Consider the following 23869-nt stretch of genomic DNA (forward strand, 5'->3'; position numbering starts at 1 on the left):
CTTTCAGCTTTCCCCTTTTACCTTAAACCTATGACCCCTAGTAATTGACATTTCTACTCTGGGGAAAAAGACTCTCACTACCTATTCTATTCATGCCTTTCATAATTTTGTAAGCTTCCATCAGTTGTCCCTTAGCCTCTGGTATTCTCGAGAAAACAAACCAAGTTTATCCAGTCCCTCCTCATAGGCAGGCAATATTTTGATAAACCTTTCTGTTCTCTCTCCAAAGCTTCCACATCCTTCTGGTATTGAGTTGACCAGAACTTTTTGCAGTATTATAAATGTAGCCTAACTAAAGTTCTTCAGCAAGGCATTTGATACTTCAGCAAGGCATTTGATAATGTTCCCCATGGTAGACTCATTCAGAAGGTCAGGAGGAATGGGATACAGGGGACCTTAGCTGTCTGGATACAGAATTGGCTGGCCAACAGAAGACAGCGAGTGGTAGTATGAAGGAAAATATTCTGCCTGGAAGTCTGTGGTGAGTGGTGTTCCACAGGGCTTTGTACTTGGGCCTCTACTGTTTGTAATTTTTATTAATGACTTGGATGAGGGGATTGAAGAATGGGTCAGCTAGTTTGCAGAGGGCACAAAGGTTGGAGCTGTCATTGACAGTATAGAGGGCTGTTGTAGGCTGCAGCGGGACATTGACAGGATGCAGAGATGGGCTGAGAGGTGGCAGATGGAGTTCAACCTGGATAAATGTGAGGTGATGCATTTTGGAAGCTCAAATTTGAAGGCTGAGTACAGGGGGATTAAGAATAGGATTCTTGGTAGTGCGGAGGAACAGAGGGATCTTGGTGTGCAGGTACATAGATCCCTTAAAATGGCCACCCAAGTGGACAGGGCTGTAAAGAAAGCATGTGGTGTTTTGGCTTTCATTAACAGGGGGATTGAGTTTAAGAGTCGTGAGATCTTGTTGCAGCTCTATAAAACTTTGGTTAGACCGGACTTGGAATACTGCATCCAGTTCTGGTGCCCTATTATAGGAAAGATGTGGATGCTTTGGAGAGGGTTCAGAGGAGGTTTACCAGGATGCTGCCTGAACTGGAGGGCTTATCATATGAAGAGAGGTTGACTGAGCTTGGACTTTTTTCGTTGGAGAAAAGGAGGAGGAGAGGGGACCTTGCATATGGTCACAGAAATTTGAGGGTGCATACATGAGGATCAGTGGCCGGCACAACATCGTGGGTTGAAGGGCCTGTTCTGTGCTGTACTGTTCTATGTTCTATGTAGTTGCAGCATGACTTACCAGTCTTGATACTTTATGTCCCGACTGCTGTAGGCAAGCATGCCATGTGCCTTTTTGATCACCTTATCCACTTGTGTTGCTGCTTTCAGGAAAATATGGAAGGTTAGAGCTTCTAAGGGTTCTGTCATTTACTATATACTACGTATGCTTTGACCTTCCAAGGTGACCTCCCTCAGTACAGCTGTGCTAGTCTCCCTTATCAGTAACACAACTACCACCCACTCTTTTACATCCCTCTCTATCACGCCTGTAACATCTAATTGTCAGTCTTTTCCCCTCCCAACCAGGTTTCTGTAATAGCTCCAACACCATAGTTACATGTACTAATCCACGCTCTAAATTCATCTGCCTCACCTGTCATACTCCTCACATGAAAACAAACACATTTCAGACAGCCAGTCCTGTCGTGTTTAGTAATTTTCCCCTGTCTGTTCTTCCTGGTAGCCTTACTGGACTCCGTCTCTAACCATTCCTTGGTCACTTCACTTGCTGATCTTCTGCTCTGGTTCCCATCTGTCTGTGACATTAGTTTTAACCTTCCTAAGAGCACTAGGAAACCTTCCTGCCAGGATATTGGTGCCCTTTTGTTTAGATGCAACCCATCCTCCTTATATAAGTCCCTCCAGCTATAGAAAATACCCCAGTGATTCAAATGCCTGAAGACTTCCCTCCTACACCAGGTTTTTAGCAGACATTAATTGATTTTATCCTCTAGCAGCTATTTAATTAAAATAAATTTCTATTATATTAATTTACAGCTACTTAGTTCCTAGTGTTAGATTCTCACACAAAAAAAATTAAACACCCTGTTCTGTAAACAACAGACTTAGAACTGGTCTAAAATCCCATTATTGTCTACTCTACCACTAGCCTAAGTCCCTCTACTCTAAAACTGTTTGGGCATGAAAATTAATGGGAATTGAAGATGAGAAAAGAATCACCTGACCACTGCTTAGTAATCAGGAGCTCTTCTGTCCAAAGAATCACTTTTGAATTTGTCAACTAAGTGCAGCTTCCACAGCACTCCCCATATAATGGATCAAGGTCAGTTATCTGCTCTGGTTGCTGGCTTATCTGGTTCCATTTCCTGGCTGCTGATCCAGGAAAGACTAACTTGCAACTATCAGATATGGTGACTGCACCAACTTCTCCCAGAGTTTTCCTTGGTCACTTCTCACCATCACCCTCTGTTGGATGCTATTTCTGTTGAGTACTATCCCCTCTCAGTCATCGTGTCTACTCTCAGAATCCTCCTCAGTCACTTCTCATCAACACTCTCTGTACCTGATCAAAACACCCTTAAATGAGCACATGTAGACAAATTAGACCTGGAATTTTAAAGTTACCGTGGCTTACGTAGCCATTTAATAGGATCAGAGAACATTACTTTATATTTGTGAAGTGAGGTGTTTATTTATTATTCAAGGAGTAATAAAGTTTAGAATCTTCCATTTGTTTGAGTACACAGTTGAGCCACAGTTGAGTGTTGAATTGCAGCAATGGAATTGAGAGTTGTCAGATGAAAGGTGAACAGTTCTCCAAAGATGGGACAATCCTGACTCTCATCATTCTGGGCCTAATCTTCTTCTCTCCTCTCACAGAAGCCTAGCATGAGTACTCTGAGTTCACTGTATGCATGCAAGACCATATCCTGCAGCGGGACTAACCTAATCTCTTGCCTGGTTGGAAGTGGGATTATTTTTTTAAAACTGTATACTCCTGATACCTATGTCTATACAAGCCTAATTCTGGATTACACATTTCCAGATCAGAATGAAGGAACTGATTATGGAGAGCATATGTTTGAAAGTACAAAATGCAGAGTTACATAATTCACACATTAATTATCACTGACAGATAAATGGCTTACTAGAATGTTTCAGATTGGCACAATAAGCAACTTGAGTCAATTTATGTGCTTGACTGGAGCATTTATTTTTAGTACAAGTTTAATATCAGCTTCTGGAATAAATTATTTTTCCCTTTACCTCTATACCAACTCAACTCTGCTTTCAGTTTTCTCTCCATTTCCTGAGAATATCAACTTTGTGACAGGCTTCCGGTTCCATAGGGAGCAGACACCCTCCAAGTGGGCATTTCTAAAGTGTGAGGCCAGATGGTGAATGTTCGTTTGTCAGGCATATCACAGCTGAGCTCGGTTCCCATTCCCTCAATGCCCATGCTCACAACCATGAAACATTTCTGGGCACTGAGCAGTTGCAGAAATCCTGACTGACTTTCTACTTTGCCACTGAGGTCAGTTGTAGCTCCATGCATTTGCTGTCCTGATCACTGTCAGCTAATAGCACAGATCAGTGATTAAACCTTGGCCATTTTTGCATTGTAACTTGCAGCTTATTCATTACTTTAACTGGCTGAGTCACCAGAAGCATATGGATTAAATATCATCAGTTTTAGTTTTAAATCTGTCTACAGCTGCAAGCTTGGAATAAGCTTTGAAGTATCTGATTGATGTTGCTAAATTTAGGGTTTACACAGTGGAGGTTAAGAATGGCATGTCATTCCATTAGTGATGCTAGAACATTGGTTCCTCTCCCAAGTGGCTAACTTCAAATAGAAACCTGGGGTAAATGTCAGCAGTCTGTTCAAGTGTCAGTTCAAGATCGATTGACATTGGAGGATGTATTATCTGTTTGCATTCTCTACTGACATCCAAGCACTTGCACATTTCACCAGATCTATGGAAATCCAGGCTTTTTCAGCTCACGATATGAAGGCTGCAGTCTGCTAATTCAGTATGTATTAGAGAGCAAATTTGTAACTACATCGTCTGTTTGGCTCAATGCCGCACTCGACAACTGTTCTGACCATTGGGATACAAGCAGCTGATTTCCCCTCTCATCTCCCTATTTCCTAATGCCTCAAGTTTAAAATTCATTCTTAACCCTACATTTTCTTATACTTCCCTACCTCCCGTCCATTACCTCTTGCAATCCTATAACTGTTTCTTCTCTGCACTCCAGAGCTCTTTGTTCTTCCAGATTTCTGTAAACTTTGTTGTGTGTCTTCAGTTAGAATGATGTGGAGGTTCTGGTGCTGGACTGGGGTGGACAGTATCACACAACAACATGTTACAGTCTAACAGGTTTATTTGCAATCGCAAGCTTTCAGAGCACTGCTCCTTTGTCAGGTCTTCACCTGAAAGCTTGTGATTTCACATAAACCTGTTGGACTATGACCTCATGTCGTGTGACTTCTGATTTCAGTTAGGTAGGTATCATGCACTAAAATTGCCTCCTTCATCGATAAACCTCTCTCATATATAATCCTCTGAGCAAGTCTTGATCTCAATTTTAGCGTATATCTTTGTCAATGCCAGAGAGGAAATATTTCTCGACATTCTTGTGCCTTATAGGCTCTATAAATAAGTTGTTTTATACTTGCTGGAAAGTTCTTCTTTAAGCAGTACTTTGTAAGGCAAGGAAAATATCTCTGAGTCTGCACATTAAGCAGAGGGAGCTTCGTGGTGATTTACTAATACAGTTCATGTTTGTTTTCTGCTCAATCTGCTGCTTCCTATATTTATGGTATTGCCTCTGCTAGAGATCAACTCCCAGGTGCCAGTCACCCTGTGAACCATGGCATGTGATCCTAGTTACCATCTAGTTAGTTGCCCTGCAATGCTTTACCAATTTGCTTGTGTGTGTGAGGCCTGATGGGGAGTTTTGGATCAATAGACTTGTCAGCGTGCAGTGTTCACTCGCAGTTTCAGCTGATGGTTTTCTATCTATAACCCAGGGATGATGAACATCATGTTTTGCAATGATCTCTATCTACATGCACTAAATGGATTGCAGTGGTTCAGGAAAGCAGTTCACCACCACCCTTTCAAGGACAATTAGGAAAGGGCTTTTTGGGAGCTGTGACCGCAGATTAACACTGGAAAAATTTGAAACTAGATTTTTTTAATTGCTTATGAATTATTGGGTATTCTTTGTGTTATTTTTCTTCAGATTGAAACTTGATGTAGCAATAACTTCAATGTAATTTATAATTTTCAGGCTGGAAGCTGAGCCCTGTAGTTGGTGCTGTTTACAGCCCTGAATTTTATGCAGGTAAATATTTTAAGAAAAGCCATGTCACCTATAATTGAACTATCTCAAAGTTTCTATGTATTTTTGTTAAATGATTCCATTGAAACATGATCTGAGAAATATATATGAATTTGTCACTGACAGATGTATTTTTTGTCTACAATACATTTGAATATTTGAATTCAGGGTAATTTGTGAAAATGTTACTCAAGTTATCAGACATCTTTCTCCCTCAATGGAGACCATTTCAGTAAGCACATGCTGGGACCTGCTGCAATCCACACTTTATAATATTCCACATTTCTTTTTGTAGCTGAGTTATTGGGAGCCCCTGAGCATATAGAGGATTTGTGAATTTTTTTGGCCAGGTACTGAAATGAAGTAGCCATTAAGGATGTTAAACTTCAAACTACTGCTTTGGTACAACTTAATTCTTGGAGAAGGGTTTTTGATCTTTTAAGTACTGCCTAATATTATTTTAAAAGAGAACACTGAAAATGTCTGAATAAAAACAGTAAACAAATTAGAATAATCCAAGGAAATCAGAAAGTTGGAGATAGTTTGAGTGCTCTAGTTGAGCTGTCTAATCCTATTATGAATGACTTTTGGGGGATGTTTATTTGGTGCAGTTTTAACTCAAGCCTAATATAAAATGCACAGCATATTTAGCTATAACGTGCTGCTGAGCAAATTAATGTTTTAATATTGGTTGTACGATGCTGTATACTTGCAGGTCCTGCGTCATTATCATCTTTACCTTTTCACCTACATCCTGTTGCCTCAACAGCACTCAGCCCAACACACAATGGTAAGATGAGTTGAAAACAAATATTCTAATTAATTAAACTTACTATATACAAAGTATATGAACAGTACCATTTTCAACCATCTGTTCGTAAAATATTCAAACTTGAAAATTGCTGTTTGACATTGAATTATTTGATTGGAATTCGTTTGATTTGTTGTTGTCCTTTAGTTGTATTCCATCTAATTCCCTATTCTGTGTCTCATCATCTGCTCAACTTTGCCAAGAGTATTTTGGTGGCTCAGTTCAAGAAGCATTTCATCACCTATTGTATTCAGTTTATTGATGAGATGAGTGAGTTTTGATTGAAAGACTTTGTCTTGTTTTGCATTATGGAGTACAAACTAAACACAGAATAAGGCTACTTACATTTTGCCCCAGTCTAAAATTTGAAGTTTGGGATTACAAATGGTTCAAACAAATTACAAATGTGCAAGGGATAAAAGCAAATTACTGCGAATGCTGGAATCTGAAACCAAAAGAGAAAATGCTGAGAAATCTGAGCAGCTCTGGCAGCATCTGTAAGAAGAGAAAAGAGCTGACATTTCAAGTCTGTCAAAGCTTTGACAAAGGGTCAGTTAAACTCGAAACATCAGCTCTTTTCTCTCCTTACTGATGCTGCCAGACCTGCTCAGATTTTCCAGCATTTTCTCTTTTGGTTACAAATGTGCAAGAGCTAGCAAGCTGGTCTATTGAACCTATCCTATACTATGGACACTGCTCTAATTCTGGTCCACAGCACAGCACCATATGAATTGTTCCACCACTGATAGTTGCATTTTCAACTGCCCAGGTCACAAAAGATCTCCCCCATTCCCAAGTCCTTCTACTTCCGCAGTTTTCTCTCCCACTTAATGTTTACCTTTCGATGTGCTTCGTTGTCTGATTTTGATCCATAATATTTTTATAAAACACCTTTTGAATGTTTTATTGTGTTCAAAGCACTATATAAGAAACAACACTTGAAGTTCCCCTGGGTGGGAAACTTCAACATTTCCGTCATCCAAGAGTGGGTTGGTCATACCACTGCTGAACAAGCTGATCGAGTTCTAAAGGACCTGGGACCATTGCTTTTCATCATTTATGTAAATGATTTGGATGTGAACATAGGAGGTAATTAGTAAGTTTGCAGATGACGCCAACATTGAAGATGTAGTGGACAGTGAAGAAGGTTACCTCGGAGTACAACAGGACCTTGACCAAATGATCTAATGGGCCGAGATTTGATGGATGGAATTTAATTTAGATAAATGTGAGGTGCTGCATTTTGGAAAGGCAAGTCAGGCAGGACTTATAAATTTAATGGTAAGGTCCTGGGGACTGGTGCTGAACAAATGGACTTTGGAGTGCGGGTTCGTAATTCCTTGTAAGTGGAGTTGGAAGTAGATAGGATAGTGAAGAAGGTCTGAATTGATCAGACTGTTGAGTATAGGAGTTGGGAGGTCATGTTGCAGCTGTACAGGACATTGGTTAGGCCACTTTTGGAATACTGCGTACAATTCTGGTCACCCTGCTTTTAGAAGGATGTTGTGAAATTTGAAAGGGTTCGGAAAAGATTTACAAGGATGTTGCCAAGGTTGGAGGATTTGAGCTATAGGGAGAGGCTGAACAGGCTGGGGCTGTTTTCCTTGGAGCTTCAGAGGCTGAGGGGCACGGGTAGGGTAAATAGACAAGGTCTTTTTCCTAGGGTGGGAGAGTCCAAAACTAGAAGGTATAGATTTAAAGTGAGAGGGTAAAGCTTTAAAAGGTACCTCAGGGATAACGTTTCATACAGAGGGTGTTGCAGGTATGGAATGAGCTGTCAGAGGAAGTGGTGGAGGCTGGTACAATTATAACATTTAAAAGGCATCTGGTTGGGTATATGAATAGGAAGGGTTGAGGGGCTTAAGGGCAAAATGCTGGCAAATGGGACTACATTAGGTTAGGATATCTGTTGACATGGATGAGTTGAACCGAAGGGTCTGTTTCCATGACTCTATGACATAGTTACCGGAACTGGTCTGCGGCATTTGGTGAGAGATCTCAAGGCGGGGTGTGGGGAGATCTTTTGAACTTACTTCACCAATTTACCTGTTGAAAATGCACCTGTTCATGACATAGGAGTACCACTATGCTAACGCAACGAACCCTGAACACGCAGCAACTTAAAAGTGGTCATATATTAGACATTGGTGCCCATCAGTAGCAGCAGAATTGTAATCAGCTACAATATGCAAACTCATGGCCTGGAATATCCACCATTACCACTATCATGAAGCAATAGGATCAATCCTGATTCAAAAAAGAATGCAGAGGGCATGCCCAAAGCAGCATCAGGCATAAATGAAATTGAAGTGTCCCCCTGACGAAGCAACAACACAGGAAAAGGTCAGACAGTGGAAGCAGCACGGAATGGACAGGACTAAGCAATCCTACAGCTAATGGATCTGGTCTAAACTCTGCATCCTGTCACATCCAGACATTAGTTGTGTGGACAGTTATACAACTCACTGGAGGTAGAGGTTCCACAAACACTTCCACCTTTAACAAGAGAGAAAGCTCAGCACATCAGTACAAAAGGCAGGGCTGAAGCAGCAGGTGATCCATTGCAAACCATCACCTGAGCTGACCAGAGTCAAGCTGCCAGTTTTCAACCAATTCAACTCACTCCACGTAATATCAAGAATTGGCAGAAGAAACCAGATTCTCTACAGGCTCCATGCCCTGACAACAGTCTGGTAATATTCCTTGAAGACTTGTGCTTCAGTTCAGCTGCAACACTGGTTGTCTCTCCCGTTATAGAAACAACACGAATCCAACCTGGTCAGTTTCTGCTGTATCAGTCTGTTCTTTATCACTGTAGCTGATCAAGATAGAAGGGTCAGTGACAGTGCTCTCAAGCAGCACTTGCAAAGGAATAACCTGTTCACTGACACTCAGTTGGGATTCTGCCAGGGCCATTCAGTTCCTGACCTCATCACAGCTTTGATCCAAACATGAATAAAAGAGCTCAGCTCCAGAGTTGAAGTAAGGGTGACCTCACTTGACTTTTTTTCTTTCTTCATGGAATGTGTGCATTGCTGGCTGGGCCAGCAATTATTGCCCATTCCTAGCTGCCTTTGAGGAACTGGTGGTGAGGTGCTACCTTGAACTATTGCAGTCAATTTAGTGTATAGTGGAAGATGAAAAGAAGAGATTACGAAAGTGGAATTCGTGGGAGTTGGGGCAGGGAATGGAAATGCTCCACTAGTTGGAATCCTGTCTGGCACAAAGGAAGATGGTTATTGGAGTTGAATCATCTCAGTTGCAGGATTCGTCATGGAGGCATCCAATCATTTTCAGCTGCTTCATCCATGACCTTCCCTCTATCATAAGGTCAGAGGTAAGGATGTTTGCTGATGATTGTGCAATGTTCAGCCCCAATCCCAAATTCTCAGATACTAAAGCAATCCATGTTCAAATGCAGCAAGTTCTGGACAACATCCAGACTTGGGCTGGCCAGTAGTAAGTAACATTTGCACTAAACAAGTGCCAGGCAATGATCATCATGACACAAGCAAATCTAACTATCGCCCTTTGATGTTCAGTGGCATAATTTAGGATGGCACGGTGGCTCAGTGGTTAGCACTGCTGCCTCACAGCGGCAGGGACCCAGGGTCGATTCCAGCCTTGGGTGACGAGTTTGGAGTTTGAGTTTGCACGTTCTCCCCTTGTCTGCGTGGGGTTCCTCCAAGTGCTCTGGTTTCCTCCCACAGTCCAAAGACTAGGCTAGATGAATTGGCCATGCTACATTACCCATAGGGTTCAAGGATGTGTAGGTTAGGTGCATTAGTCAGGGGAAAATGTTGAGTAATAGGGTAGGGGAATGGGTCAGTGTGGACTTGTTGGGCTAAATGGCTTGTTTGCACACTAAGGATTCTATGATCACCATCAATCTCCTGGGGCTAACCATTGACCAAAAACTGAACCAATCCAGGCGAGGAGTTCTGTGATGAGTAACTCACTCCCCAGTGCCTTTCTGCCACCTGCAAAGCATAAATCAGGAGAGATGGACAATTTTCCATTTGCCGCTGGATGGCTGTCTCTCCAATAACACGTATAACTGTACACCAAAGCAGCGCACCTGATTAGTACCACATCCTCCTCCACCAACAATCACTACTTTCCCCATTGATGCATTGTGACAGCAGTGTGCCATCTACAAGATACACGGCAGTAACTCTCACTAAGGCTGCTTTGAACGCAGTTTCCAAACTCCTAACCTTTACCATCGAGAAGGGCATAGGAATATAAGACCTGTGAGTTCTCCTCCAAGTCTCATACCGTCCTCTTTTGGAACTGTATCGCCATTTATTCACTGTCACTGAGTCAAAATCTTTGAATTCCCTTCCTAACTGCACTGCAGGTGTCCTTATACACAAGACGGCAGCTATTTCTCCCTTGATCATGGTCATTAAGGATGGGCAGTAATTGGGTGGCCAGCAACACCCACATTACCCACATCCCACAAATACAGAAAAATACATCTTTTAGCCTAATGCTGTCTAAATGTTAGTGTTATAATCCAGCTGTTGGTCTTTCCCCACAACTTCATCTCATCCACCTGAGGGAATTTAAATAATGCAAAAGGCCTTGTATATGCATTTTGATATTCAGTTTTCCTGACAATATATTTTAACAGCATATTTTCTTTTACAATGGCCTCACAGCGCAGGTTTTGGATGAACCTTGAATGAAACAAGCATGTAATTCCCAACTGCTGCTCCAGCAGCCTTGAGTGTACATTGTGTAGACATGCTTGATGTCAAACACTGGATTGAGACTTTCGCATACAGAGCCCTGACTCGGTACCAGAGGAATCTTTCATCTCATTAGTCAGGACTGAATTAGAAGTAGTGTCCCTGTTGGTGAAATACAGTGTCAAATGTGTTATACCATTCAGTCCCACTTTTTCTTAATTCAGACAAAAAAGACTGATTCTGAAGTTCCTGTTTCTGTATGATCAGTTGGTTATCCTCTTAAAATTTGGGGTGTATTTGACATTAAATCAGCGTTGGTATCCTACAGGCAAAATATCACATACATCTTGCAATCTTTTTTACTTTCAATGAATACTTCTCTGTTGTTATCCTTCATGTCAAAGTTAAATGATTGCACATTTGGTGTTTTGGTGTCTTTTTTGGTGTTTTAAGAGTCACTGCAGTTTTTGCCACAAGGAGGCAATGATTGTAATTTCTATCCATGCCAGAATATATATAATATATATGAATGTTCTTTATTCTGCTTCTATATGCTGTTTCACCATCACATAATCATATCTGTTTTCCATGAACCATGGACTCTTCTAAGTGTGCGTTGTTTTTGGGTGCTTAAAAGGTGTTTGTCACCATCAGGTTTTCTTTTGTCAGAATTGTATCAATCTATCAACAATGTCATTTTGCAAGCTAAGGCCATACTAACCAACTTGTGTTCTGACTGCTTCACTGATTTTAGTGTTTTTCATCAACTACAATTAACAAGTTAATTAACTTGATAATAACACTAAAGAATGTCAGCATAAAATGCCTGTTTCCTGCACAATGTGAACTTGTATCAGGGCATAAACTTGTAATGACTACTAGATCAAAAGGTTTTCCTTTCTGAGCTCATCTGATCTCCTTGATATTGGCCACTAACCTTGAACAGACGTGTTTCTTATGTCTTAAAAAATGTAGCAAGATTGAGGAATCAGAACAAAAATATGGAAAGCAAATGGGGGGAAAAAACCTGCAAGGAAAATTTAACTGAATGGAAAAGAGATAAAGATTGGCTGATAGTTGTGATTCTGGAAATGATGATATAGCAGGGAGAAAAGTAATACACCCAAATATAATGACATTGAAAAGAGGATAAAGAAGGCAGTTAAAGAGAAATGGTCTCATGAGATGTGTAATGAAATGTTCAAGCTGGAGAGGCATCATAAAATGAAAGTTGCACCAAAAGGTAGATTCTTTGACATATAGAAAGGAAGGGGTTGCAGTAGATATTGAGTGAATCAAAGACAAAGTTGGGAAAATTTTGTTTTTATATATATATATATATATATATATGAATTGTACAACGATATAAATCAATGGAATCTTCAAGATATAAAAGTGAACAATTGGCGAAACATGTCAGAGGTTTAAAAAAAACTTTGAAATTGTTAAGTATAGGAAACCTCTAATGTTTGTGATCAAAGTATACTAGTGCATACATTCCAACGGACTTGAGAGATTTATAAAGCATTGTTACCTATGAAACATAAAACAGAGCACAATTGTTTCAGAACTATCATTTCATTAAAGTAAGTTTGAAAATCATAATACGAAAGAAAACCTATTTGGAGCAGAGATTGGTGAAACTTGATTTAGACCTGGAATCGGAGCTAAAGAGGAACTATTTAACCTAAGAATGATATTTGGTAAATATCTGGAACAAAACAAGAATATTAACGTATGCTTGATTGGCTATGAAGATGTATTTGATTATGGTTATCACCAAAAATTAATAGCTATGTTGCTGAAGTGTGACATTGAGAGTAAAGATGAGAGATTTATGCAGAGCTGATATTGAAGCACCTGGCTAGTTGATGGACAATCTGCTCAGAAGTACAAGGCTGTGCACTGTTGCTAATATGATTCAATGTGTACAAAGAACAAATGTTCAGAGAACTGGATGTATTTTCAGGCATAAAATTGAAGGCAAGAGATGACAAACATACTGTATGCTAGTGACAGCACCATTGACAGAATCAGAAGAGGACCTTTAAGTCAAATCCAGCAGTTCAGACTATGGATTGAGTATGAACACCAGAAAGACAAAAGCAAGAGTTAGAAGGAATACATTCACAAGTAAACTAGTGTTGACTGGTTGGATGATGGCTATCATGGAGTAGTTGCAGATGGACCACTGTGTGCGTGTGTGTGAGAGAGAGGATGGTACAAGACAGAGTGTGATATACCATAACCACACATCATCCAGCAGGAGGAGCCATGAACCACAGCAGTTTTGTGGTATATAAACAAGCCTTCTAGGACTTAATTTATTTATTCAAAGATTATTTCATTTATAGTAAAGGTTGTATGCTTGTCAGTACATTTTCATTGTCACACTTTGTTTCTGATTGTCACAACCACGGTTTCCCTTCATAAATAGATTTTTTTTTCCTTTAGTTATTTGGGATTAATGCTTGTCACATTATCCTAATATTCACTCTTGCATTCCAAATCCTTAGTTCCTGGTTTCCCGTATCAAGCAGCCACCACAGCAGCTGCATTGAGAGGTGCCCTGAGAGGACGAGGTCGTGCAGTCTACAGTGCATTCCGTGCAGCAGCGCCCCCTACCGCCATTCCGGCCTATGGAGGGTAAGGAAACCTGACTAGAAGTGAGGGAACCATTTTGTGCATGAAGTTTTCAAATATCACTAAATCTAACCTCAATGCCATCCCCAGTTATTCTGAACATACTGTACTACTAGTTTCGGTGTCTCCAATTTGCAGCTACTGTAAATGGTACTTAAGAGAATCCAAGATTGAACTCTAGCCCTAACAGTTAACTGACCAATAAAGCATCTTTGGTCAGAGTTTTGCCCTGACAGAGTTTAATATAGAAAATCATGGCTATTGTGCAAAATTACTGGTGTAATGCAATAATCATTCCAGTGCACAAGAATGAGATCTGCCTATTGTAGATAGTAATATTGTACTGTATTTCCCAGTCTATGACTGAAGTAGAGAAATGACTAACCGGGTTAGGCTGCACCTGCTGTGATAGTGTATGATAGTTACCAGAAATGTTATTGCAGTTATGTGCATAATTAAGAATGAATTCAAGAGAGTGATTCTGGGTAACTGGAGGATGAGTCCATGGTCTGTTTTCTCTTTAATTTGCTCATTTTTATGTGAATCTTTAAAAATATAATTATCATAGTGAATTACAAATGCCTGGTTCAGCCTAGACTTTTGTATGTCTTTACAAATGCTGTGCTATTGGCTCCCTTTCTTCATCAGATATGAAATTTGCACACTTTATTAAATTTCCACCTTATATTTATATAGTGAGGTTCTCTGCTCACTGTGAAATTATCTTCTCCATGCATAGCAGAGTTCTGTTATCTGTAACACATGGCCTCTGAGTTTGGGGTATCTGATCTTCCTCTGAGTGGCTGCAAACAATGTAAATGACTACACTGGAAAGATTGTTGTTAAAGTGCAGAACTTGAGAAACAAGATTTTTTTTTTGTTTTGAAGCTTTTTGTCTTGCTCTTCAGAGGGTTGTTGCAGACTCAATGGGCTGAGTAGCCTCTCTGCACTTTAGAGATTCTATGAATAGCAATGCAGTGACCATGTGTTTATTTGCCATTGCTAGTCTATCAGCAGTGCAGTACTATAATCGTGACCTGGAACCCATCCTCCCCCCATTTATGAACTCAGCAACATATGTGCAGTTTTAGCGACATACACCAAAAAAGATGGTGTTGCCTGGGATCCCTACTAGGCCCAGCTCTCAGAAGCATCTTTGTTAGGTTCTATCCAAAATGTGCCTTCAATAAGCCTCCAATTTGTACACGATATGATTGCTATATTTGAATCTGTAGTTGCATGAAAAAGTTTCCATACACATGTTAATGGACATCATCCTGTGCTTAAATTCAAATTTGAAATGGAGCAATCAAATGAGCTAGTTGTGAAGTTGGTTGTGGTTTCTGTACTTTCCACTATGAGCCAACTTGGTCAGTTTGTGTTGGGGCCTTCAACTGCAACAAGCAAAGTACTGACCATGTACAACCAGCCTCAGTTTGCAAAATTCACAACACAGTGCCCAACAGATGATATGATTACACAATTGGACAACATTTGCTAAATAATCCTGAGTGTGGAAAGCATTATGTTGATAACAAACTCAAGATTGTCAGTTGGGCTCATGATGTTCATGTACTAGAAATCCTAGCTGTGAGGTTTGTTCTTTCCAGGGGAAAAAAAATGTACACGTTTCCAGTAAACAAAGAGAGGATGGCCCTTCTCTTGTTCATTTCTCAAGGCAATGCCTGGACCAGAGACTATCTGTCTGGGTTAAAATGTAAACAGAACTTGACAATTAACTGTCAGTTACCTTCCTCGTGGTGAATTCTGTGCAGTGAACCCCAGCAATCAGACTTCCAATTGCCAACCATTCAGCATACTCCTCTCTATAAGTTGTTTTTCTTTTACATTGAGATTTCTTGTAAATTGTTATGATGAGTGCAAGATGAAAAGCTTTGACAAAATGTCTTTTTCCAACATTACTGGAAAGATTAGTGGTTACTTTGTGGTGAATCTTTCACCTTGACTCATCTTCCATTGGTATTTTTACTCTTAGCATTAAATGTTTTTCTGAGCTGAATTAAGCAAAATAAGTTTGAATAAATTTGTAATCCAAAGTAGATCATGTTTCTTTGTGTCCTGTACATTACAACAGCTCCTGTAATCTGTTGAAGTATCAAACTTCTGTCCCCTAAATGATTTTGTAATTCAGCCGTGTCAGTTTATTTCCCTCCTCTCTCGGCTGGCTGCTTCAGATAGCAAGCCTTCAGCTGTGACAGCAATTCACGTGTTTGTGATGCGTTGCACTTACATCTGGCAAAGCCAGTCCTATCAATGTTACGTAAGTGGCAGTCAGTGCCTTGTGCAAAGGCAAATACTTTCCATTCAGTTGGTTTATCTTCATGTTGATAAATAAAAGTATCTTTGATGGTGTCGCAGAGTGTTCATGCACATGCTTGATGCTTATTGTTAGCCTGCATGGTTCTCCAGGCTCAAGCCCACTCCCCTATATGGGAGAACTGTACACTTCCCACTTCTAAAGGTGATCATCCCTGTCTCAGTTAGTGTGAACACATGGAAATGAAGGCAGATAAGGAAATGAACATACGGAACATTATATTCACTGACCTCAAATAACCGACATTCTGGAGACACTTTTTATAATTTCCTGTTTATTAACAGCTTTCAGCTATCCTTTAAGGAGCCTTTAGCACAAGCATGTTTGAATATAAAGCTACTTTATGCCAGTTTTTGTTTAAAAGCATGTGGATAATTTATGTTAGCTAACATTGTCACTGATGGCTGTGAGGGAAGGTTTGTCTCAAAGAAAACAAAGCACAGGGATTCTGAATTTACAGAAATTGTCAGGTGATAAAGATAGAGCAGAGGAGATTGGAGTGAGAGGCTCTAATTCTTAAAGTGCTGACAGTGTACATCAAAATAAATAAGTAAATCTTTATATGCAATAGTTTTGGGAACACTTTTGACTCCATTTACATTTAAAAATATTAACTTGTGACACTGACATCCAGTTCTGAAATTTTGGCTTTGCTGTGCAGACAATAAACAGCTGAGCATGAAGTTTTGTTGTAGCACAGCAGTGAGTGTATCCTCAATCAGCTGCACTCCTCATTTCAAACCTTCGAATCTTTTTTGAACTGCCAGTCCACCATTACCATGGAAGTGGGTGCATAGAGTTAATTGCCTGAGTGAAATCTCCACTTAGAGTCATAGAATCATACAACACAGAAATAGACCATTTGGTTCAACACATCCATGCCAAACAGATATCCCAAACTTAACTAGTGCCATTTGCCTGCATTTGGTTTCAAGAAGAGAAATGTTTTGACTATGTTTCTGTCTCATAGATGCTGCCTGATCTGAGTATTTCCAGCATTTTCTATTTTTAGTTCAGCGTGATTTCACTTCTGTAAAAATCTTTTTAGCATTTGGGAGTTCCAATTGACCCAAAATCCATCTGCAGCATTTGAGAGTGCAAGTTTTGATTTCCTCTATCATTGTGTAAAACATTCTCCTAATAACCAAGATATGACCTAAAGATTAATCAGCAAATAGTTTATTTCTGTTCTGTTAAATCTTTTTATGGTTTTAAGCATCTCAATGTGATTATCCCTTAAGTTCAAGAAAGTACGACCCACATTTATACACAGGATTAAGTCATTTATCCTAATGACTTAATCTTGATAAACCTATGGTTTCATTCTGGGAAAACTATTGCAACCACTCCAAGGCCAGCCTAGCTAGCCTGTGGTGTGATACCTGCAAGTGAGCAAAGTTAACCCACATCTGACCAAAGTTCTGAACAAACAAAGTATCATGTCCTCACTTTTGAATTATAGTGTCTTTTTGAGGTAAGACAGCGTCCATTTGATTTTTTGACTACTTTTCATCTCTTTAAACAAAGCCAAATTTGACAACAGAGCCCAGCTCTTATTAGAGACTCTAAAAGTGGAGGGGCCTCTCAGAGATTAAACTGTACAATTGAAGGAGTATCTTTAAACCTCCTTACATTGTTATTGTTAGTTCACTTCGTGTTTCCTTGCTAGGAGTGCTTGGCTATGCTGACTTCCATAGTTGAGTAATAAAGGGTGTTTTGCCAGCTGAGCAGTATGAGGTTACCAGATTATATCCTATCACTGTGCTGCCCATCCCCCCCCCCCCCCCCTAATTTGTATCGTTGAGTGCATAGACCCTAAGATCATTTGGCCCTCAAGCTTGCTCTGCCATTTAATAGGATCATGGCAGGATCCAACATTCCTCACATTTATTTTCCTGCATAATTCCCTGATTGATCAAGAATGTATCTATTTATCTCAGCCTTAAATATACAGAGACTATGGTCCCGCAGCTCTCTGTGGCAACGAATTGAAGGACAACCAACCCTCTGAGAGGAGAAATTCCTCCTCATCTCAGTCTTAAATTAGTCCCCTTTTATTTGAGATTATGCCCCCAGCCCTTGACTCTCCCATGAGGGGAAACATTCTCTCAGCATTTACCCTGTTTAAGTACCTTAAGAATTCTACATGTTTCAGTGAAATCACCTCTCATTCTTCCACATTCCATTGTGCAGAGTCCCAACCTGTTTAATCTTTCTTCATAAGGCAATCCCTCCAAACCGGGATCATCCTAGTGAACCTTCTGAGATCAGAACTGCTCCTATTGAAATAATATCATCTCTTAAATAAGGGACAAAAACTGCTCTCAGTACTCCAGATGTGGTCTCACCAGCATCTTGTAAATTACAGTAAGAGTTCCCTACTCATATACTCCAATTCCTTGAAATAAGGGCCAACAATGCATTAACCCTCCTGATTACCTGCTGCTCCTGTGTGTTCACTTTCTGCATTTCGTATACAGTGCCCCCAAGTGCCTTTATGCTGCAGTCTTCTGCAGTTTCTCTCCATTTAAATAACGCCCTGTTCTTTTGTTCTCCCTTCAAAGATTTCACATTTTTTCATATTATACTCCATTTACCAACTTTTAACCCACTTAGTTAACCTATCAATATCCCTCTGTAAAGTATTTGTATCCATCTTGCAACCTGCCTTTCCACCAATTTTTGCATTGCCTTAAAATGTGGCTACAGTACATTAACTTCCTTCCTCCAAATCATTAATATGTATTGTAAACGGTTGCATCCCAGCACTGATCACTGTGCCATGCCACTGATCCCAGGTCACCAACTTCACAAAGAACTGCTTATCCTCAGTCACTGTTTCCTGCCCATTAACCAATTCTTTATCCATGCCAATGTACTACCTCCAACACAGTGGACTCTTGTGACTTAACCTTTTGTAAGATATCTTGTCAAAGACCTTCTGTAAGTCCAAAACAACTTATCTACTGGCTACTCTCTGTCCTGATTGAGATTTCCTTAAAGAACTCTAATAAATTAGTCAGATATGATTTCCCTTTAATGTAGCCATGCTGCCTCAATGAATTACAATTCTTCAAATGTTCTGCTATTTCTTCGTTAATTAATTCCATTACTTTTCCTACAATAGATATTAGGTTCATCAGCCTATATTTACCCCCTTTTTGCCTCCTTTTTTGAATAGCGGTGTTATATTGGCAGTTTTCCAAACATCTGATACTTCTCCAGAATCCAAAGATATTTGGAAAAGAGCACAAGTTTTGGAAAATAGAAATGGCATTTGCCTCCAAAGTTGGTCATTGTTTTCTAGTCAATAGATTTGGTAAGAAATAAAGTCTGAAATAGATATTTTGCGATTAAAACACCTGCTTTCAAATTATCAGAGCTTTCTGGTAGTCTACAGAGTTCTTGTGACAAACCTTGCCTTTGTTAGCCCTTGCATGTTGGAATTGCAGTAATCAGAGTGTTTCTGTGTGCATCTCTGCAGTGTGGTTTACCAGGATGGATTTTATGGTGCCGATCTCTATGTAAGTATAAATATTATTTTACATTGCTACCCTTCTGTCGATAAAGCCATTCTTTAAGCCAGTATGCTAATATTTTCTCTCGCTGTGTGTTTTCTTCTCATCTGGTGGGTGCTAATTCATAGTTAACTGGTTTCACTGTCCATTTATATAAATTTGAAACACCAGGCTTCCTCAGCGTATTCTGTTTTAAGTTCAGTCAACGGAAAAATAATATTCCTTTGTTTCTATATGCAGTGTACAGTGTTCTGACTTTTAATGCTTTCAAGTATTACACATTGAATGGAAGCAGTTTCTTTTGGGATATCACGTAAATACAAATGATATCAAAAAGAACATATCAAATAAAGTTGACTTTTGCTGCACCAGTTCATGTACTGCAACCGTGCTGTAAGGAATACCTTGCTCAATCAGTTGTTGAGGTTACTAATACTGTTCACTAAATCTTGTATCCTTTTGAATTTTTATTTTAAATTGAACCAAAATGTTTACTGAGGAATGCTGGTGTGTGGTGCATACATTTGACTTTGAAATCAAATCCATCACCTTTGATCTGTAAGTAGAAATTGGAGACAGCTGACAAAAGAAGTGTTGTGACAGGTGCTCAGAGTAAATTTTAACAAGTGTTCAATTATTTCAAGAGTGTGTAATTGAACAGCCTCTGAATGTCCTTTGCTTTATAAATCTGGTGTTGAAAGGTTCTTCAGCATAAAGCATCCTCCAATAATAGAATGGCTTTATCCAAGGAGGGTCTCTCTTTCTTTGTTTCTTTCTTTCTCTCTCTCTATTCAGTTGTTTCTTTTCCAGCCTTGTCGCCAATGTTCTTCCCTGTGTTTTATTATAGAATAGTGTATCAGGAACCAGTGTATAGCAGTAAGTTACCGCAGGTATGATAGAAATGTGTGAAGAGACCAATCGCACAGATTGTGGATTGCAGTGACAAATCCTACTAACAGCAAAGACTGCAGTTAGGGATGGGAGCAGGCACTAAATGAAGATAAAAGCATTCCTGAAGAATGCAGTAATATCACCTTGAGCTAACACAAACTTAAAAGGAGAGTGCCCTCCTCATGAATATAATTGGTAGGTTTATCATGTGAGTTTAGTGTTTATTACCAACTCAATGCGTTTCACTTTGAATTATTAAAAAACCATGAGTGTGTCTCATCATGTTGGTCTGATTGAAGGTTGTGTACCAACCCAGTGCCAAGGAATTGTCCAAGGAACATCTGTTTGGGCGGAGTAGGGTTAGAAATCCAAATTGAAAGGATGGTGCTCTTACTTAAGGATCAAAGTCTCGTACTTAAGGATCAGTTTATTTAGCATGAGTATCAAGTTCCTTGTAAAATCTCCTGTCGTTTTTGGGAAATAGCCCTCCCATGCCCCAGTTCATGAAGGAGAGGGCAATAGGAACGTAACATGTTTTCCTCCAAACTTCTGCAGAGCCAACTGCTCATTATTCATTCACGGGATGAGGGCATCACTGGCTAGACAGCATTTATTGCTCATCCCTAATTGCCCAGAGAGCAGTTAAGAGTCAACCACATTGCTTTGAGTCTGGAGTCACATGTATGCTTGACCAGGTAAGGATGGCCGTTTCTTTCCCTGAAGAACGTTAGTAAACTAGATGGGTTTTGCTGCTAATTAATGATAGATTCATGATCATCCTTAGACTCTTATTTCCAGATTTTTATTTAATTCAAATTCCACCATCTGCTGTGATGGGATTCAACCCCTGATCCCCAGAACATTACCTAGGTCTCTAAATTAACAGTCCTGCAATAATACCACTCCTTTTTATACGCATGGAAGCAATATCAGTGGGAAATGTGAAACCAACCTGCAGTACATTAATCATGCAGGACAATGTAGATAAAACCTAATGGGATCTAAGCATTGAATTCCAATGAAGTAAGTCACTTCCATTCACTCCAGTGCATCAGGGCATAAATGCACCATCCTTTCCCATTAATTCATGTACCCGTGCAAATGATTATACGTTTTCATTCAGTGGCTAGCTTTGGATTAGGGTTTTCTTGTTAAAACACAATAAATATTTAAATGCACTTCAGGTAGAATTATTGCTGTCTGATCACTTTTCATGCATGAGGAATATTAAAGACCATTGAATTTTTTTGTTCTCATAGCGATAGATCGTGGAATGTGAAACACTAGTTTAAAATTCCAGAATTTGATCAAGTAAAATCTATTGATGTCAGACAATGCCCTTTGTAATGTTAGATGCAGGTCTATACTGTTACCTGTTCTACAATGTTATAAAAACAAACCATACTTCTACTGCAATTCATTTGGAACTGGACAGATTGCATAATCCATCCCATTGATAGCTGCACAGTCATGATCCCCACCACATTTACAAAGGAGGGCTTTTGCTCCCATTTTCTTCCCTCTGGGCAGGTGCTAACTGTTGCCAGATATGGTTTAGGAAAATCTTTTAAAACCTCACCCAAGTGAATCTGTGTGAATCTAGGTAGCATCAAGAGGCTATTCAGCTTTGAAGGGCACTCAAAGTGAGCCAGGTTCTGTTATCTGGGCAGCACGGTGCCTCAGTGGTAAGCACTGCTGCCTCACAACACCAGGGTCCCGGGTTCAATTCCAGCCTCGGGCGACTGTCTGTGTGGAGTTTGCACATTCTCCTAGTGTCTGCGTGGGTTTCGTCCGGGTGCTCTGGTTCCCTCCCACAGTCCCAAGATGTGCAGGTCAGGTGAATTGGCCATGCTCAATTGCCCATAATGCTAGGTTCATTAATCTGAGGGAAATGGGTCAGGGTCTTTACTCTTCGGAGGGTCAGTGTGGACTGGTTGGCCAAATGGCCTGTTTCCACACTATAGGGAATCTAATTATCTCTCATGCACACAGAGTCACTGCATATTAGTAGCCTCCTGTTAATTTTCCCCCTCACTCCATGGGCATTTGAGCCATTGATAATTTCCCAACTGCCATCCACTTGATGCCCCTAAACGGGAAACAAAACTATTGTGATTTGTGTCGTTCAGTGTGCACCAGGCAGTGATTTACCCAGTGAAGCTTGGAGACACTCAACTTAAATTTCTATTCCCCTTGAAATAGAAGCAGGTAATCTATCAAGGAGACTCCAGCTGAAACACTAAAAATTGGTTAATGAATACAAGTGAAGCTGCCACACAATCTTCCTCCTCTTCTGTTCCAAACAGACACGGTGGTTATAATCTACTGAGAAATATACTTTCCGGTGAGATCTACCATTCATAGGATTCAAAATAAATTAGGACTTCATTCAGAGTACAATGATATAAGTGAAAGGATTAATGTTTGATACAGCTGTTTCATTGAAAGTTAGCTTTTTTCCCATTTTGCATTTCAGTAATGATATTTGTGTTTAAAAAATTGTTCCCAGCAAGCAGCTGCTACTTTAAGCAACCTTTCCACGGATCTTTCATAAACATGCTATAGAGTTTGGTTAGTATTCAGCTCCCACCCCTAACTGCAGCAAGAACGTTTAATGTGGTTTGCTTGACGTGAACGTTAACCTCTTAGGTATGCGGAAGAGGCTGCAATGAGTGAATGGTGATCGTGAATGTTTATTACATTTTTATATATACATTTTATATCTATATAATACTGAGAATCGTGGCTGCACGCTCTAGTAATCCAGGCTGTTTCCTTCACTCGGGCTTGCCATAGCGTATAGGGCTGAGGGCTGTCTCTGGAGAATGCTGGGACGCCCAGAATTAGTCTGTGGATCATTTGGTTGGTGATTGCTAGTGCTGTAGATTCGGACATTCGCATGCTCCAATTTCTCCTGATTGACGGATACCACAGCTTGATTGTTTAGAAAATAAATATTCATTTTTTTATTGCATCTTAAATGTATTTTCTAAAACTGCATTTGTTTTAAATGTAATTTAATCCACTTGAGCTGCAGAGTCAACTATCCATTACGAATGTTTGGCAATGATATTAATTAAAGTCATGAGCAGTGTTCAAACTGTTATAGTTTTGCACATCTGTCAGAGATTTTTTGCTCACTAAATTCCATTTTTTCCTCAGCCCTGTTGGTCTGTTGGAAATACACTAGTACAGTGCTATATTATTGTGTTAGTTGCTATCAAATGTATAGGCAGTCTCTCAGGACATAACAAGCATAAGAAGGAGCAGGAGTAGGCTTTGAACCAGATCTGTTCACTAAGATCATGACCTCACTTCCACTTTCCCTATAATCCTCAACTCCTTTGTGGATCAAAAGCTGTCTCACTCAGGCTTGAATATACTCAATGACCCACCCTCCACTCCTCTCCAAAAATTAATATCCTGAGAAAAGAAATTCCCTTTCTTCCTTATCTCAAACAAGAGACCATTTAACCTGAAACTGTCTCCTAGTTTTAGATTCCCCAGAAGGACAGACATTATTTCAGAACATACTCTGTTATCTGTTTTGGTACGATCTCCTTTCATCCTTCTAAAATCCAGTGAGTATGTGCACACATGCTCAACTTCTTACTTTTTCCTCATCCTTCCACTTTGCCGTATCTCACAA

At 39.9% G+C, this 23869-nt stretch overlaps 1 protein-coding gene across 11 annotated transcripts in view; it reads left to right on the forward strand.

Moving 5' to 3' along the window:
• Window positions 1-23869, forward strand: part of LOC122542077 (RNA binding protein fox-1 homolog 2-like) — a 262538-nt gene that overhangs the window by 222790 nt on the left and 15879 nt on the right. For 8 of the 11 annotated variants that reach the window (XM_043679399.1, XM_043679405.1, XM_043679409.1 and 5 more), the window contains 4 exons: window positions 5275-5328; window positions 6041-6115; window positions 13347-13476; window positions 20177-20219. In XM_043679399.1, coding sequence (XP_043535334.1) covers window positions 5275-5328; window positions 6041-6115; window positions 13347-13476; window positions 20177-20219 — 302 coding nt within the window. Of the gene's footprint in view, window positions 1-5274; window positions 5329-6040; window positions 6116-13346; window positions 13477-19295; window positions 19336-20176; window positions 20220-23869 lie in introns of all 11 variants that reach the window. The other 3 variants (XM_043679400.1, XM_043679410.1, XM_043679407.1) reach the window with 2 other exon arrangements.

This window comes from Chiloscyllium plagiosum, chromosome 39 (genome assembly GCF_004010195.1).
Source record: "Chiloscyllium plagiosum isolate BGI_BamShark_2017 chromosome 39, ASM401019v2, whole genome shotgun sequence".
Classification (NCBI taxonomy): domain Eukaryota; kingdom Metazoa; phylum Chordata; class Chondrichthyes; order Orectolobiformes; family Hemiscylliidae; genus Chiloscyllium; species Chiloscyllium plagiosum.